At 42.6% G+C, this 17,919-nt stretch overlaps 1 protein-coding gene and 1 long non-coding RNA gene across 2 annotated transcripts in view; one reads left to right on the top strand and one right to left on the bottom strand.

Moving 5' to 3' along the window:
• The window catches only part of LOC128779282 (uncharacterized), a 217,114-nt gene that overhangs the window by 175,083 nt on the left and 24,112 nt on the right, over positions 1–17,919 (bottom strand). The gene's annotated exons all lie outside the window — the stretch shown is intronic.
• On the top strand, positions 3,860–8,575 carry KRT12 (keratin 12). Its single transcript, XM_045182416.2, has 7 exons — positions 3,860–4,472; positions 4,858–4,940; positions 5,909–6,065; positions 6,898–7,059; positions 7,162–7,287; positions 7,428–7,648; positions 8,511–8,575. Exons 1-7 carry the CDS (start codon positions 3,927–3,929, stop codon positions 8,551–8,553), a joined length of 1,338 nt encoding a protein of 445 aa, XP_045038351.2. The 5' UTR covers positions 3,860–3,926; the 3' UTR covers positions 8,554–8,575.

Raw genomic sequence — 17,919 nt, 5'->3', positions numbered from 1 at the left:
CTGCGATTCACGGGGCGCGGCCATTGCCCTGCGGCAGTAAGGATGCTTTGTTAGAAAGAGGCAGAATTGTTGTTCGCACCGAATTTCCTATCACAAAAACAAAGATTAACCCTTGCCTTTGGTCTATCTCTTTTGGTCTATCAAGACTTTTTTCAATGAAAGCAGGCAACATCACGCATACCTGCGGAACCAGATGGTCTGCCTCCCGCTGTACCAGTGGCCACCGCGTGAAAGTGAGGCATCAACCTCTGTGTATCTACGCCTCCTGTGTGAGCTAAGGGCAGCACGATCCTATTTCCGACAGGCAGGCTGATCCAGAGGATCTGTAGTGCTCAAGTCCAGGTCTCTTCCCCACAATTAAAATCATCGTTCATGCATTTCATGACTTTATGTGAAATCATCAGAGCAGAGGTGAAGCTATCACCCTCAGAGAGAATCCCTAGAGCTGAAGCTAGGCTGGCCAGAACTACTGTTTCTGGCCTTTGGGAACTGCTTCTACATAAAGCCTTACAACATCTACGAAGGAGAACATGGAATTACATAAAAGCAGACCCTGACCAGTGGACACCCTCTGCCCTCACCCTTACTCACTTGGGGACAGTCTCAGGTACCTGATGACACCCTCCAACAGCATTTGCAAGTTAAAGCGCTAGGAAGTAATTTTGATTTTTTTCAATCTCCCTTTAAACACCTGTTTTCTCTCCCCTAGACTCACTTCTAAGATTCCCCTCACCAGCGTTTTATTTTATCTTCCTCTTCCTCTCTCTCACCACATACAATCCTCCCCTGCTTTTGAGAACCCTTGAACTCTGCAGTCCAAGAACTCATCCTCGGGCGTGACCCCGGGGGCCATTGTTCATCCCCATCTCAAAAGCACAGCATAAAATGTCGGTAACCCAATGTTCTTCCGCTCATTCACAGGAGCTTAAAATTTATCCCAAGCAAAAGCGCCAGGTGTATGGACCAGTGGCCAGTGAACTGCAGAAAGTGGAAGGTCTATCTGTCTTCAACTCGGGTGCAAAATTCTACAATCAAAGACCAGAAAAGTAACCAATCTGACGTGAGAAGATGAGCACACATTTTACTTAACAAAAATCTGAAGATTCACAAACACCACATAAATAATTACCTCCATTTTGAGAACTCCCTACACTCTACAAAAGTGAAGATATAATTCTTTCAACAGTCCCCCTGGTTCCAGCCATTTTCCTCTCTGCCTCAACTGACGTAATCGCTTTGCCAACAAGCCCAGGATTGTGTCTGTTCCGTACATTCCCACCCCCTGCACTTTCACAGCTGTCAGAGAGCATTATTTTCACTTCTCAAAACTCCGGAATAAAGGCCTAGTTATTTCACTTAGCCCTCTCCACCCCCAAAAAGAGTCACTGAAGAAGAAATATTTCTCTTTTCAACTTCTGAAGTTCCCCCCATTTATAATTGCAGTCGGAATAAATCTTGGTCAAAGAACACCAGTAAATTAGGGCGAAGTCATTTTCAACTGAAATGAATTTTATGTGACACACTCAAGCATATTAAGGATTAAGTTCTTTCAAGTGAAATAACTCCAGGAATGTGCAGATAAAGTTTAGCCAAACATTAGGCTATGCGTCAGGATAAAAAAAATAAATTAGACATAGTCCCTACCTGAGAAATTTACAGACTAGGATAACATATAACAGGTACAGAAGCATAAAGATATAATGTGCAGAGACAATGCATAGATACTGAGCAAAATTATTTAAATTTACATATATGCATGAGAGTTGGGAAGGATACACTTCAACACAAAATTGGTTCCAAGTTCACAAACTGAAGTTAACCATATTCCCACATTATGTGGTCATATCACTAAGTGACAATTCTGACTGTGGCCCATTCCCTCTGACTCTGTAAGCAAGCGATAGCCTGTCCTCATTTCTATGGCAATAACATGGCATCACTCTGCCTGTGCATGACCAACAATTAACAACCACAGCGTCAAGTTCCTGCGTGGGGAGAACAAGTCTAACTAATACTTTGTAAGATCTCTGGAGATGCAGTTACATGTCAAAAGTATAACTAAAAACACATTTGCCTCTGTGTTTCCATGATTTCATATATGGCGTCATTTCTTATAAACCCTGAGAATAGATCTCTGGGTCTCAGCCTCTTCACGGAGAAATGAAATTCGAGGAGCAAGCTTTTTGGAAAAGGAAAGAGCTGACGCTCGCAGTTGAGGAGCAGGGCAGAAGCCCAGTCTCACAGCTGGGGAGTCAGAGTGACCCTTTCTCCTTTCTGTTCTCACTGTAAACAGCCCGGCTGTGTCATCCACGGAAGGCACTGCAAACCTGAGTCCCACCTTCACTACTTTCTGGCTGTGTGGCCTTTAATAGGTCACTTAACATTCCGATCCTCAGACTGCTCGCCCGTAAAATGGGATGAAAGTGTCCACCGTAGGGAGTTGCCATGAAGGTTAAAAATAAGGCCTGTAGTTCACCTGGCCCAGGGACTAGAACACAGTGAGTACACAGTAACGATTCAAACAAAGACAAGCGCAGCCAAAACGCTTGGAATATACATTAAGAGAATCCTTGGTAAAAAAAAAAAAAATCTCCATTATGAGACTGAGGCCCCTGGCATTTCCACCTAATGAGTATTCATTCTCTCAAGAAATGAGCACACAGATTACGGTCTCTTCCATCAAGCCGAGTCTGCATTAGATCGCTTCATTCTTTCTACAAATGTCTATTGTGAATGAGACTATGTCATTTCTTGCTTAAAACCTCTTGCTTAAAAGCAAGGTTTTTCCAAACCTCCTTATTTGGAAATCCCACTTACTTGCTCTTTGGAAGTTGTATTGCAATTGGATTTCACCTGAGGTTCACCATTCCTGCCCCTGGGAAAGTGATGAAAAGGGTCACATAGTCCTTCCACTCACCGGAATTGGCAGTGGGTTTGACCTACAGAGGTTTGACCCGGCTTCATCGTAACCCCTCTGATTTGCCAGCTCTGACTCAGGACTATTCGGAGGACTAAAGGACCGTCAGGAAGGCTGGAGTTAGGGAGGGTCATCTGGCTCTTTGGGGAACAGGGGTTGAGGGTGCAAGCACTGATACAATTTCGCTATACAAAAAAACACTGTATTTTGAGAAACTAGCAATGCCAGTGAACAATCAAACAAGGCTGATTTCACAGAGATTACTAAGGTCAATTTTTATGTAAAGGAACATCTGCTGAAAATACTGTAATATTCTACCCAAAATAGCATTTTTTCAATGTTTAAGACATCTGCTTTCTGAGTCAGAAGAGAAGTAACGGTGCAACGTCCTAATGACAAGGTTTTAAAATCCCTGAAAATTCAAATTCCAGTATCAATCTGGAAGATGCGTATATTCCCCCTGCCACTGCATTTCACAAATACTTCTAATGTCATATCCTCTAGAAGACAGACCGGATCACAACTGATGGTTTACACCGAGTCTTCTAAAGGAAACAAGCAGAAAATATGACTGAGGACTTTAAAAAGCTTAAGGTTGAGAAAGAAGTATTCATTAACTTATCCATTCAAAAATCACTCATTACTCTCCTACTGTGTATAAGACACTGGGAAACGCTGAGGCTACAGGCAATAGAATAATTTGGAGAAGAAAAATTCTGTAGGAAAACCTATCCCTACTCCACCCAGATTTCTTTTTTGTATATCAAACATGTAATGGGCACAATTATTCCACTATTTCTACACCAATGAATTTTCAACATGCATTAATCATTTAGGTGTCGAGCTGGTCAAAAAGGGGGGGACAATATTTTTTGAATGGAGAGAGTGAACTTTTCAACCGTAACACCCACTTCATGATTTATAAAAGGGTAACCTTTCTGCCTGGCTGGCACAGCTTCCTCTCAGGTTGTGGCCACCTTCCCACGCTGTGGGTCTCTCCAGCACCACCATGTCACTCTCAGGGCAGAACCCTGCGCTGTCCAGGCGGCTGCCTTCCCTGAGTGGGACACTGGGCAGAGCCAGGGGCATGTCTGCTTCTACTGTTGGAAGTGGCTATGCGGGAAGTGCCCTTGGCTTTGGAGGCAGCTGTTGGGGAGGTTTTCCTGCTGCTCCCATGTTTGGTTCTAGTTGTGGCTTTGGTGGAGGCTCTGGAAGTTCCTTTGCAGAAGGACTGGGCACCGCTTATGGGGTAGGCCTGGGAGGTGGATTTGGAGGTCTGGAGATTGGGTTTGGAGGAAGCCTCGGTGGCTCTCTAGGCATTCTCTCTGGCAATGGGGGAGCCCTTCTTTCTGGATCAGAAAAGGAAACCATGCAAAATCTTAATGATAGATTGGCTTCCTACCTGGACAAGGTTCGAGCTCTAGAAGAGGCTAATACTGAGCTAGAAAACAAAATTCAAGAATGGTACGAAGCACGAGGATCTGGGACTGAAGCCCCCGGGTCACAGAGTGACTACAGTCAATATTACCCACTGATTGAAGACCTCAGGCATAAGGTAAGAATACGGTTTTTGGAGGGGCTTTGGAAATTGTTTTGTTTCTTTTTTTTTTTTTTTTGCTATTACAATGTTTTACAGTGATAATCACCTAAAACTTAGGTATTTTTTCAATTCAACTACATTTGGAACAATTTCTCATATTGAGGTATTTAGTTCCACTTTATCATTTACCACAAAGGACTTTATTTCCACTGTCTTTCTGTAGGAAATATATGTTCCTTAATTTTTAAATGTTCTATAAATATGTTCTGTAAAAAATTTAATTGCCTTAAACTCTTCATAAAATAGCATTTTAACATCTAAAATTTTCCTGTCAAAAATACACTTGTGTAATACTGACATTTTAGGGCCCCGTTTTATGTGTCTTCCCCTACTTTGCCAGATCATTTCTGCCAGCGTTGGAAATGCCCAGCTCATCTTGCAGATCGACAACGCAAGGCTGGCTGCCGAAGACTTTAGAATTAAGTGAGTAAAATACAAGAAAGGTCAATGAAAACGGACATGCCCCACCATTTCTTTTCACTCCTTATTTTCCTGCCTTCCTCTTTGGCAAATGTTGCAAATCTCCACCGTTCACGTGCTCCACACACTTAGCGTTTTGGTAAATCTCATTGGGCATTCTAGAAAGTAACTAGATTCAAATACAGCTCACACGCGGCACGTCCTTAAGTTTAAGTTGCTTTAACTTAGGGCTGTGGACCAGCACATTTGTAATTTGTATTGACTTGCGATGTGATGTGGTGATTCCGCCAATGTCCTAAACCTCAACTTCCCATCTGTCAAAATGAATTAATAATGTTTTTGCCCAGGAGTTAAATGAAATGGTCTTTTTCTTGATGACACATACACCTAAAATATTAACCATGCACTTATTTTTATATTCTCTCCTCCTTCCCCATACTCTATGCTACAGACATAAAGAAGAAATACTAATGTCCTTTTTGCTCCACAAATTTTCTACACAGGATGTTGCCACGGTGATGATCCTGAACCTATAAAATCTTGATAAAAGTTATTAAAGAAGTATCAATGTTTTAAATTAAAATTAAGCAAAAAAAAGATGAATTATTTTATTTTCAACTGCTTTTAGGGCTCTGTGTGGAACTTCACCTAGAGAGGGCCTGCTACTCTTCACACCAGGGCGGCCAGCCAAAGGGGACACCGTCCCCTGGGATGCAGTGCTATCTGGGCTCATCGCTGGTACAAAAGTATCATCACCTCATAATCGTTTTCACTCTTCTCTGACTGGGCAGTATCCTACCATGAAAAAGTAAAGGAAAAAATTATAAAAGCAAAAACAATCATACATAGCAATGCTGCCATTTTAAAATAGTCACACGGATTTCTGTACAAAATAGCCCTGAAGATGGCAGAGGTCTTCTTACACAAGTGGGTGTGTTGATTCCCTAACCTGTCTTGCACTTGGTTTTCAGGTATGAGAACGAGCTGGCCCTGCACGTGAGCGTGGAGGCCGACACCAACGGCCTGCGCAGGGTGCTGGACGAGCTGACCCTGGCCAAGGCCGACCTGGAGATGCAGATAGAGAACCGAGTGGAAGAGCTGGCCTACCTGAAGAAGAACCACGAAGAGGTCAGCCAGAAAGGGCAGCTTTAGTTCCAAATTTACAAATTTGGAGTTAGAACAGATAGGGAGGATCCATTATTTGCCTGTTAAAATGACCACTTGTTTCGAATTTCTGTGTGTGTTGTGATTGTTGTGTTAGCTGCTGGGGGTGGTGTTCATTGATGGAAGCTCCTGTTAAAGTTGACCAGATTAAAGGCAGTTTCTGATTTTGTCATTTCATCATTAGGTAAGGACAACACGAATATTAATTACCCTGCTCGAGTGGTTTTTGTTTAATATAGTACTTTTAAAGTCAAAGTCAGAAGCCTACCAATAATCCATGTCACGTATGTCAGAGAAACTGGCCGAGCCCGGTGCGATTCACACCCGGAGCTCCGACATGCCACAGTGCCCGCCAGAGCCTGGCATGTAGAATGGACGCTAATCACGATCTACCAATGGGCTTCACGATGGGGATACAGAGAGTATGCGAGCCTAGGGGCTGTCTGCTGCCCTCAGTTTGGCAGCTGTAGCTGAAACCCCCAAATGTGCCGCTGCTGCCAGGCCAGCTCCACAAGAAGGCCCTAAATGCCCAAGACGCAGGGGAACTCACCCATTAGGTGTGGTAGGCACAGCACCTAGGGCCTATGGTAAGTTTAGGGGCCCAGGAAAATGCCGTAAGTCTTTTTAAAAACAAAAGAAAAAATAAAGTTAAAAATAACAATAATAAATCAAATAAGAAATATTAGTCTTTAGGTAAAATGTTTTAATATGTTGAATTAATGTTTGTCTTACACCAACTCAGGCCCACAAAAGTCATAATGGGTCCCTGTGCCCCTCTCTCACTTGCTGCCCCCAGGAGCTTCAAAGCTTCCGGTCTGATGGTCCCGGCCAGGTCAGGGTAGAAATGGATGCTGCCCCAGGAGTGGACCTCACCAGGCTCCTCAACGACATGAGGGCACAGTATGAAGCCATCGCTGAGCAGAACCGTAATGACGCAGAAGCCTGGTTCGTTGAAAAGGTACCACTAACAAAAACAAAAGGCTTCGTTTGATACATTGGCGGAAAAGAGCGGTCACGGCAGCACTCACTCGGGTCCCCCTGCCCCACTTTTCTGTGGCAGAGCGGAGAGCTCAAGAAGGAGATCAGCACCAACACTGAGCTGCTTCAGTCCAGCAAGAGTGAGATCACCGATTTGAGACGCACCTTTCAAAACCTGGAGATCGAGCTCCAATCGCAGCTCGCAATGGTAGGGACTGAGCGAGAAGACACAGCATCATTTCAACTTCCAAAGAAAATGTTGCGTCCAAATTATGTTAGGCCATTGGCTGCCTTCCTCGTTTCATTGCCTCCATTGTTATGTCTGTGCCTTTTCTCTCCCACGTGCAGAAGAAATCCCTGGAAGACTCTTTGGCCCAAACCGAGGGCGACTACTGCGGCCAGCTGTCCCAGATGCAACAGCTCCTTGGCAGCCTGGAGGAGCAGCTGCTCCTGGTGCGCGCAGACACCCAGCGCCAGAATGAGGACCACCAGCGGCTGCTGAACGTCAAAGCCCGCCTGGAGCTGGAAATCGAGACCTACTGCCACCTGCTGGATGGCGAGATGCAAGGGTAAGCAGACAGCTGAGGCTGAAATAACCTCAGTGCCTGACCACAAAGGGGACACTTGATGCAGCTTGGGGGGCAATAGAAGAAAGGGTCCTTTCGTGGACAAAAAATAACAAATATAGTAAAGACATGCCTTGGATTTATTAAGCACTCTACACTTTGCAAAGTGGTGTCATTCATTATCTTACTTCACAACAATTCGTAAAATGCTGGGGTGCACAACGGCACCACAGACAGAGGCACACTGCAAAGGACTCCTAGACAAATCACCCATTCGAGTTCCGATATGTGTCCCGATACTAAGAATGACACTTTAAATGACAGCCACCTGAACCACCTAGAACCTACTGTAGCAAACCTCCCCCAAGTAGTAGGAGCTTGGCCTGGTGGGAAGAACTCAGGACCATAAGCCAGAAAATCAAACTTCTGAGACCACGTTGCTTCACCTTGAGGTCCCTCTTTTGGCAGCGTCTGAAAATAAAGGTGCACGGCACCAGACTGATTATTCTCAGGGTGCATCGTGCAATCAGTCCTTGATTTTTTCGGCTATAATACTAAGACATTACTTCTTTTTTGTCAATAGAGTTTTTAATTTAGATTTTACTTTTCAGTCGCAGTTCACACTCAATAGTATTTTGTATTGGTGCCAGGTGTTCAACACAGTGGTTAGACAGTCACACTTTACAGAGTGTTTCCCCCCAATATTTCCAGTGCCCACCTGGCACCAACACATAGCTATTACAATATTATCATTCAATCCTTCTCGATCAAGAAATTTAGAATATCTTCCTTACTTGGCCATGGTTTTATGTACGTTTCTAATTTTTGGTTCAAGCAGCAAACTCCTTATTTGTCCTCATTCCAGGAAGCATGGTGTGACACCATCTCCCTCGTTTCCTTTGCAGTGATGGTGGGGATGGAACCTCATCTGTGATGGACTCCGAGCCTCAAGCACAGCCCATTGATTCCTCTGACGGTATACAGACCCCCCGAGAATCACTCAGCATAAGTCACGATCACACTTATTAGTAACCGAAACTATAACGTCCCATTGAACACTGCAGTACTATTCATAATGTATGTTTATATTCGGAGCCAAGGGAAAACATTTATGCATCCCTGCAGAAAATGAGTAATCTATACTGAATTAAAACTTTTCACAAATGCAGGAGAAAAAAATCTACCCCGCAAAGAGGTATTATAAGCCTCAAACGTACTTGTTAAATGCCAAAAAAGAAAAATATTTTCATTTATGCATAAGGTAACACTGAACACATTTCACTTTCATTGAGTAAAATGCATTTTTGAATGCAAAATTCACCTTTGAAAGTTAGAATTTGATAGGTTGTATCAGTCAATACCTAATTGAGAAGGTTCAGTTGAACACCAATTTCAGATAAATATTTGAAACACTAACTTTTGCCCCCTTTGTTCCGTCTTTACCTTCAGACCCTACCGACACCCAAAAACTGAAGACAACTGTGCAGACAGTGGTGAACGAAGGAGTGGTCCCATGCCAAGTTCAGGAACTTGAAGCAGTGTATTCACAAGATACACTGCTTCCTTAGGCCCAATAAATTTACCAGTAGAAATTATTCCTTTCAGACTAAGATGCTATATTAGCTCAATCTCTCTTTTTGTCCCTTTCATTCTCTTTGGATTCCTATTGGCTTTGAGCCCTCTTTGCCCTTCTGAAACGATAGTCCAGTATGAATAATTATGGCCATGTTGGTTTTTATAACAAACAAAAATTGCCTTTTATCTCTCTGGACCTGGCGTAGTCTGTTCTTAAATTTTCTTCTAGTGACCCGGAACGTGTTTTTACTCACAGGACTTTGACAAGTAGTACTGTTTTAATAAAGGTGATTTTTAAAGATAAACAATTGTAATGTGAAACCTGCACCTTCCTGATTCCAACAATAAGGTCAAGGGCACAGAGAGAGATCTGCGAATACTAACAACAAAGTAGATAAATACTGGGATAAAAATACCAAGGTCTGAAATTAAGTTAAGAAGTTCCTTTTGAAGTTCTCCCCTTTTTACATTTGCCCAGTAAGTTCACAGCAAAATTGTACTGCCCACTGCAGGACATAACAGCCGTCCTGTTAATTTTCTGGGGCCTTCTTTCACTCAATCAAGAAACACTGAACCCCAACAGTGTGCCAGACTCGAGACTCTTCTGGGAGTGGTGCTACAGTGAACAGCGCAAACAGATCAAAGGACACACGAGGTGGGGAAGCGGACAGTACGTGGGGGGGTGGGGGGCGCAGCTAAAGGTTTTATACAGAAGTCGACCAGGCAGAGAAAGGAGAACGGACACAGAGGAAACCCACTGTAGAGGAGACAGGGTGTGAACACATAATTGCTGTGATGTCTCTTTTCCTATCTGATGCCAGGAAGGCCAAGGCTAGGGTTTCTACCAGGACAGGTCCGACCCATAATCAGTAACAGACGTCAGGTTCCGGGTTGGGGCGGAAGGCGGCCAGAGTCTAGGCCTGAGTAGACGGTGACTCAGTCCGGGAGGCCAGACTCAAACTGCAGAAGGACAACAGCAGCAGGGTTTCCTGGTTAAGAACCTGGGCTCTGAAGTCGGACTGGGTTCAAATGCTGGCTCTGCTATGTAACAAGAAGTAACAATTTCTGGGTGCCTCATTTTCCTGATCTTTAAAGTGGGGTGGATTTGTAAAGATTAAGTGAGGTAACAACATACATAAAACACTAGGAACAGTCCCTGGTGCCTAGCAAGTACCCAATATTTGTGTCCTGTTATTATTTACTGTATGGAACCAAAATGGAATGGAGAAATCAGGGAACTGACGAGCAAGGAGTGTACAAGGGAGCAGAAGGGAGAGGGGATTCGTGCAGACCTGGAGGAATTCAGGCGCTGAGTGCGAAGCCCATGCAAGGTTACTGTGCCACTTTGAGATGACTTGCTTCAGTATGCGGCTTTCTGAAGTCACACTTCCTTTTAATATTTGCTGGTGGTTTCGGGTACTCCATTCATCTCACTTGGTTATGCACAGCAATTCAATTCTCTCTCTAGCCCTCACCTTCCAGAACACGTCCTAGGAGAACCTGACCTTTCAGACCCAACGAGATTGTCAAGGCCTTTTCCTGAACAAGACCCAGAGCCCACAAGTGATAAGTAATGCACATAGTTTCTGTTCTAAATAACATCTGTTCTCCTTGCACGGCATCTGAATTGTGTGGGCTTCAAAGGAGAAAGGGATTTTAAACAAGTATTAATCTGGTGGTCATTTCTTAGCCATTACATTTCTTAGTTTCCCAGCATTCCCTTCCTCTGGAAATATTTTCCCCACTGGGGTCCCCAAGGCATCATCTCACTGGAAGCTTCTTCTCAGACTCTGAATATTGGCTCAACCCTTATCTCCTCTCTCTAAACATCCTCCCTAGGTAACCTCATCTAATCCCGTGGCTTTAAAGTAAACACCTATGGATGAATGTTAACTAGATTTACTGTGGTGACCATTTCACAATACACAAGGTCTGTCCAGAAGAAGTCCGGCCATTGTTAACACTACGAGAATGGTTTGCGTGACATCGATGTAACCTGGCAGCCAAGGAGCATGGACTGGAATGAGCATGCATGAACAATGATGACTTCACTGTGTTAGTCACTGGGGGTGGTAGACGCTGTTGAGTGAGCATGTGTACTGCGTGGCTGTCACATTCAAAATGACTGAGCAAGTAGAGCAATGAATCTGCATCAAATTTTGCATTAAGCTTGAACATTCCTCTGCGAAACTGCTCAGGTGATTCAGAAGGCTTTCAGGGACGATGCAATGAGTGCAGCACAAATAAAAGTGAGGCACAAACACTTCGAAGATGGTGGAGAATCTGTTGAAAGTGATCCACATTCTGGAAAACCTGCAGCAAGCAGAACACCTGAGAATGCTGAATGTGTACAGTATGCAATCCACAAAGATCAGAGAAGTGTGTGAGGTCCCAAGGTGCCTACTTTGAAGGGGACCAAGGTGTCATTGTCCTACGTACAATATGTCTTGTATCTTGTATCTTCTTCAATAAATGTCTCTGTTTTTCAGATTGTGTGGCTGGATAATATCTGGACAGGCTTCATATATAAATATAGAATCATTGTGTTGTGCAGCTGAAACTAATATAATGTTTTATGTCAATTACGCCTCAATTAAAAATGAGCCAAGTGACCATCTATGCATTGATCAGTTCTTGTGGAGGCTTCCCAGACGGCCCCAACGACCCTCACTGCTTGCTACTCATGCCCCCGTGCACAGTCTCCTCCCACAACGAGCAGAGTGGACCCATTGAACAAGTGACAGTGTGTGACCTTCAACATCAGGTCCCCAAAGCATCTCAGTTCTGGCTCGGTCACTTAGAGTGCTCCCTCTGAGAGCAGTCAGCTGCCCTTAAGGCTATTCTATTTGAAAAAAAAAAAAAAAACTACCCGAAAAAAATCAGTGACTTCACGAAATTTCCCATCCAAAATCAGTCTTATTCTGATAATATCTCAGTTAAAATATTCTACAGTCTCCAGCTGGCAAAGGAAGCGTTACATTTCTCATTGAACGTAGTTTGCCCTACTCTTACTGCCAAGAATTACAAGTAGCACAGCATCCTCATCCTGAGATTCCAGCCCTCGTTCACTAGACCGCAAGCCCTAATTCAATACAGAAGTAAAAGGTCTGTCTTTAAATAAAGCAACTCATAAAAGAAAAACTCCACTACAGGATCAGACAACAAAAGACAAGCACATTATTTATGATTATTTTTAAATCTAAATGTTTATTTCTACATGCATTTGTTGCGTGTACAGGCTAGAAAAAGTCTGGAAAATACTGTTTATACTAACCTATTATAGTGGTTATGTCTTGGCTATTAGCAGGGACCTTGAAGAATATTTTATTTTTCTATTGTACATTTTGTAAATGCTTAACAAACTGCATGTATAACTTTGATATTGGAGGTGGGAGAGGGGCAGGTAATTTTAGCTATCCAGAACAAATAGTTTGCAAGTAAGTAGGTCACAATAGGAAGGGAAAGATCTAGAAAACAACCATCTGTTGCCAAAGCGGTCACTTCTTTAGGCTTTGCAAGAGCACCACCTACTGGAATATTAGGAAATGAACTTTAAAAAACTGTCATTTCTCTGCTGTGGGGAATGTAAACTAGTATGGCCACTAAGGAAAACAGTACAAAGGTTCCTCAAAAACTTAAGAATAGAGTTACCATATGCCCCAGCAAACCCTCTTCTGGGTATCTACCTGAAAAATCTGTAAACGTGTATTCGCAAAGATACGTGCACCCCTATGTGCACTGCGGCATCATTCACAGCGGCCAACGCAGAAACAACTCAAGTGTCCTCCCATAGACTATGGATCAAGAAGATGTGGTACACGTATATAACAATACTACTAAGAAAAGATGAAATACTGCCATTTGCAACAGTATGGATGGACCTTGAGAATACGATGCTAAGCAAAATAAAGTCAGACAGAAAAAGTTAAGAACCCTATGATTTCACTCATGGGTGGGATACAAAACTGAAAGGAAGTAATGAACAAACAAGAAAAACAGACAAACGAGAACTCAGACACAAACAACAGTGTGGCGGTTACCAGAGGGAAGGGGCGTGCGGGGCAATGAGGGGTAAAGGGCTCATACGAACGAGCACGGTGACAAAAGATGATTTGACTGCGGGTGGCGGGTGCACAGTGCAACACACAGACCCTGTACCATAGAAACACGCACTTGAAACCTACGTAATCTTATTAACCAGTGTCACCCCAATACATTTAACTTAAAAATAAACAAACATAAAAAGGTTAAAAAACTGCTTTTCATGACACTTGAGATATACCTGTTGATGCTAGAAAGTTTGGCTATATATTTTTTTTAAAAAAGGAGAAGAGGAAAAAGCAATCCTTTTTAAAAGCATAAACTTAACAAACTAAAACTTTTTTTGTTTAAACAAGTGGTATTTGTTTCCAGAAAATCCACCAGTGAGGAAGCAAGTTCTATAAGGCATAAAATAAAGAAGAAAGCTAGTAATTATTTAGAGATTAGAGAACCAGACAGCCAGTCTGAACTACTCAAGCTTTTTATAATATACTCAAAACATCAAATGAAAAATTTATTCACATAGCCAAGTAAATGGCTTTTAATAGGGTAGTAAATGTTTCTTAAGTCTTGGAACTGTATCTGAGATTTAAATGTCATTCATTTAATATTAGTATCATAAAATCAAACTAAAAATCAATAGTGTCTTAATTGAATGTATCCTCTTTGTCACTACAGCTTTTTAATAAAAGCTATGGGTGCAACATTCAACGTTTTTATAAAAGGATTTATGATGACCAGAATTCACAGTTGAAAAACAATCACCTGGAGAATAGGTAAATTATGGTACATCTACACAATAGAACATAACATACCAATAAAAAAGGATGGGGTGGAGCTACGAACGCAAAAACGTCATGGATGAATGTCAAGACCATTATGTTGAACAATGAAAGCCAGACCCACAAGAACACATAGTGTATGATCCATTTACATGCAACACTAGGAAAAACAAATCTATAGCGACAGAAAGCAGATTGGTGGTTGCCTGGCCTGAAACGGTGGAGAAGTGGGGATTGACTGGTGAACTGGGAAGGGTCACAGGAGAGAGCCTTTAGAACTGATGAACTGATGAAAAGATTCCATTATCTGGACCAAAACTCTTCAAACTATCCACTTAAAATGGGCATATTTTGTTATATCGAAATCATACATCAATAAAGTTAATTTTAAAATAGTAACAGCTACTTACTAGCCTGTCTTCATGACGATGCCGTGCTGAAAGCAAGAACAGGCCAGGCAGGCTAATCAATGCTGCGCTAGGATGGGCTTGCGCCTGCTCCTAAGTGCTAACTGACAATTATTGAGGAGCTTTTCAGTCTGGCTGCTAAGCCATTGGTAACTCGATCTCGGCCATGATGGGAACACTACACGACAGAACCGGACTCTGTTTATGGATTTCCCAGAAAACTGGTTCACACCAGCACACCACCGAGCGCACAGCAGTGAAGAGACAGATGCAGAGACTGCTTGCCTGGGTTTGGGGTGCAGCTCTTCCACGTTCTAGTGGTTTTATTTATCCCTCTGTTCTTCTGTTCAGGTACACTGACTGAATTTTAGTTGCAAAAGGATGTCATTGCCAATGTTTCACTCTGCATACATTCTTAAAGAAATGCTATTTTCCTTCAAAATCGTGGCAATAGACCTCGGAAGCAGACCTTCAAGTGACCATGCTCAGAGAACAGTGAACAGAGACGTAGCAGGGTCTAACAGGCAGAACTAGACGGTGTTTCAGGCTTCCCTCAGTGAGTCATCGTTCCACTCAGAATGAGTGACTCAACTTGAGATGATTCACCTTTTACAAAAAGACAATAATAATGTGTAAAATCACATTAGCTCTGCATTTTAGAATCCTAATTAAAAACACCATCGACACAGGGCACTGTGAACCTGGCTGGTCAGAATGTGTTCACTGGAGCGGTCAGCCCGGGGCCCGCCTCATACACCTTATACATGCAGTTTCTGCTGAGAAAAGTACGTTCGTTTTGAAATATTTCATTTATTAATATTTGCAAATGCCATGGGATTTTTTTTAATCACTTAACTTTGCAACTTCACATTTCAAATGAGTGGAATTGCAAGTACAATTTCTTTAACCAGCGAAGTATAGTTTTTATTTCTTAAAAAAAACCTTCAGTTGGTGTACTTATGTACACGTGAGGCATCACATATTCACTTACTGTGCGTTCGTTCATTCATTCAATATGTGTTTAGCACCAACTCCATGTAAGTCTTTACATATCGAAAATAACCTCAGTTTTTATGAACTAAGGGTAAGTACATGACACAGCTTCGTGCATTTTTGTTGCATTGGTATAAGGTAGGTCATCATTTGAATTAGCGAAAGTGTCGCTGCTCCACTTTCGGCCCATGCTGATTATGCAACAAAGGTGGGAGGAGACTCAGTCAACTCCTTTTGGAAGATATGACATGTCCTCCTTCATTTTTATGAGTTTTTAAGTTTTATAAAGGAGTGACTGACACTGTTAAACAGATATTTTCAGGGCACAATTTTTAATTATGATACTCCTAAATATTTAATTACATTTTATATTACATTTTCATGACATAAAAGTACCTTCAAAGTATGTTAAGATGTTTTCACTGGGAATGCATTTTAAACAACTTCGTGTGCTAATTCTGAAAGGTGGAGTAATTCTACTGTTAAATTTCCCTATCTTATCTAAAAAGTGAGTGAGTAGGCTGAAGAATAATAAGATAAATTTTCTTCATTGTTTCAAAAAAGAAAACACACAATCAGCGCCTAATCAAGAGATAACCCTGGAACAAAAACTGCAGAATTAGATCCAGGATTAGATCCAGAATTTATTCCTCTTCCTCCGTGGTGTTACAGATAAGCAGAACAACAAGTCTACTTTCCCTCTCATGAATCAGAGGCTGGGGGTAAAGGAAAGGTCCACCAGGGGTGACGGGAAGGTGAGAGAATTTGACTCAGTTTCCCACTGGAGTCTTCAGTAGCAGATCTCCCTCCCCTCTGTGACTGGTCCGGGTTTTACAGCCCACAGAGCTGGGAGGAGCACGGAGAACTGAATGCTAACCAGTGGGAAGATGAGAAGTGCTCCGAGGGAGGGCAGGTCTCAGCAGGGCAGAGGGACAGCCCAGTGAACATTTTAGTCATCATTATTGACGTTATCTGTCACCTCCGGGGTGCACAGGGAACAGTTGCAGACAGGATTTCTGAGGAGTTAAAGGACAATGTAATATTGTAATTCCCAAGATACAAAACTAACACAGCAGGTTCCACAATTATGTGTTCATTTATCCGGAGGAAATTTTTTAGCTTCATTTTTCCAAAGTATTGGCATTCTGAAAATCTAATCATTCCAAAAATTTGTACTATGCATCATAAAACACTTGGTATATACACATATATCCAAACACCTTATCATAATAACTTGTCTCTGTTTAAGATGTTTATGGGTTAATTTATGTTTAGTTTGGTCAGAAAATTTACCAAATAAGAGAGGATTATTTTAACACATTTATAAGTTCAGTCAAACTGAACTTAAGCTAAACTATCCAAGAAAAGTTATTCCACCAAGGAATAAAAATCCTTGTCAGTCTAAAAATCCTTCAATTGTAACTTTTTAACTAGGTAAAGATCCATGTCTCCCCCTGGCTGGTATAGCTCAGTGGATTGAGCCCCAGCCTGTGAATCAAAGGGTCATGGGTTCAATTCTTAGTCAGGGCACACACCTGGGTCCTGGGCCTCCCCAGTGGGGGACACAGGAGAGGCAACCACACATTGATGTTTCTCTCCCTCTTTCTCCTTCCCTTCTCCTCTAAAATTAAATAAAATCTTTAAAAAAAAATCCATGTCTCCTGTATCCATCAATTTATTTATTCATTCATTCAACAAATAGTCTAAGCACATCTCAGCGATATCTGGCATTTTGCCTTCTAAATATCAGTGATCTAATTACTTCTCTGCATTTCCACCCCACCACCCTGGTCCAGGCCACCATCCACCATGTCTCACCCGGAGGATCACAGAGCTTTCACTCGCTCCACCCCTCCCCCCATTCCACTCACTCCACCACAGCCAGGCAAGACTGTTTTGAAAACACAAACCTTATCCTGACCCTGGACTGCTTAAAACACTTCAAAGGCTTCCCACGGTCCTTGGAATAAAGACCAAAATTTGGCAAGGTCTGGCCTGGCCTCTCTTCCATCTGTACTTCACCAAGCCTTCTAGACTGGCTCAGCTTTTCTTCCTTCCTTTTTTTCCCATTACCATTTAGTCCCCTTATACCTCCCCTGGCAGTCACCACACTGCGGTCCAAGTCCATGAATCCTTTTTCCTCTATCTCCCCACCCTTAGCTGCCATCCGGCTCTCTATCTGAGTCTAACTTTGCTTGTTAGTTCAGTTTGTTCATCGGATTCCGCATATGAGTGAAATCATATGGTATTTCTCTCTCTGACTAGCTTATTTCACTTAGCGTATGGATGGACCCGGTTCAGCTTTTCCACAACCTGCCCCTTCCCACAGGCTTTTTTCCCTTGGCTTAGAATGTTTCCTCTTCATCTTGACCTAGCTAACTCCCACTCATCAGTCACATTTGAATTCAAATGTTACCTGCCCTGAAAAGCCTCTGCCCACCTGCCCCTCCTCCCCCCCCACCATTATCCAAGTCAG

Source organism: Desmodus rotundus, chromosome 9 (genome assembly GCF_022682495.2).
Source record: "Desmodus rotundus isolate HL8 chromosome 9, HLdesRot8A.1, whole genome shotgun sequence".
NCBI classification, from domain to species: domain Eukaryota; kingdom Metazoa; phylum Chordata; class Mammalia; order Chiroptera; family Phyllostomidae; genus Desmodus; species Desmodus rotundus.
The sequence above is the reverse complement of the archived record's forward strand: the minus strand, read 5'-3'. Positions and strand labels throughout refer to the sequence as shown.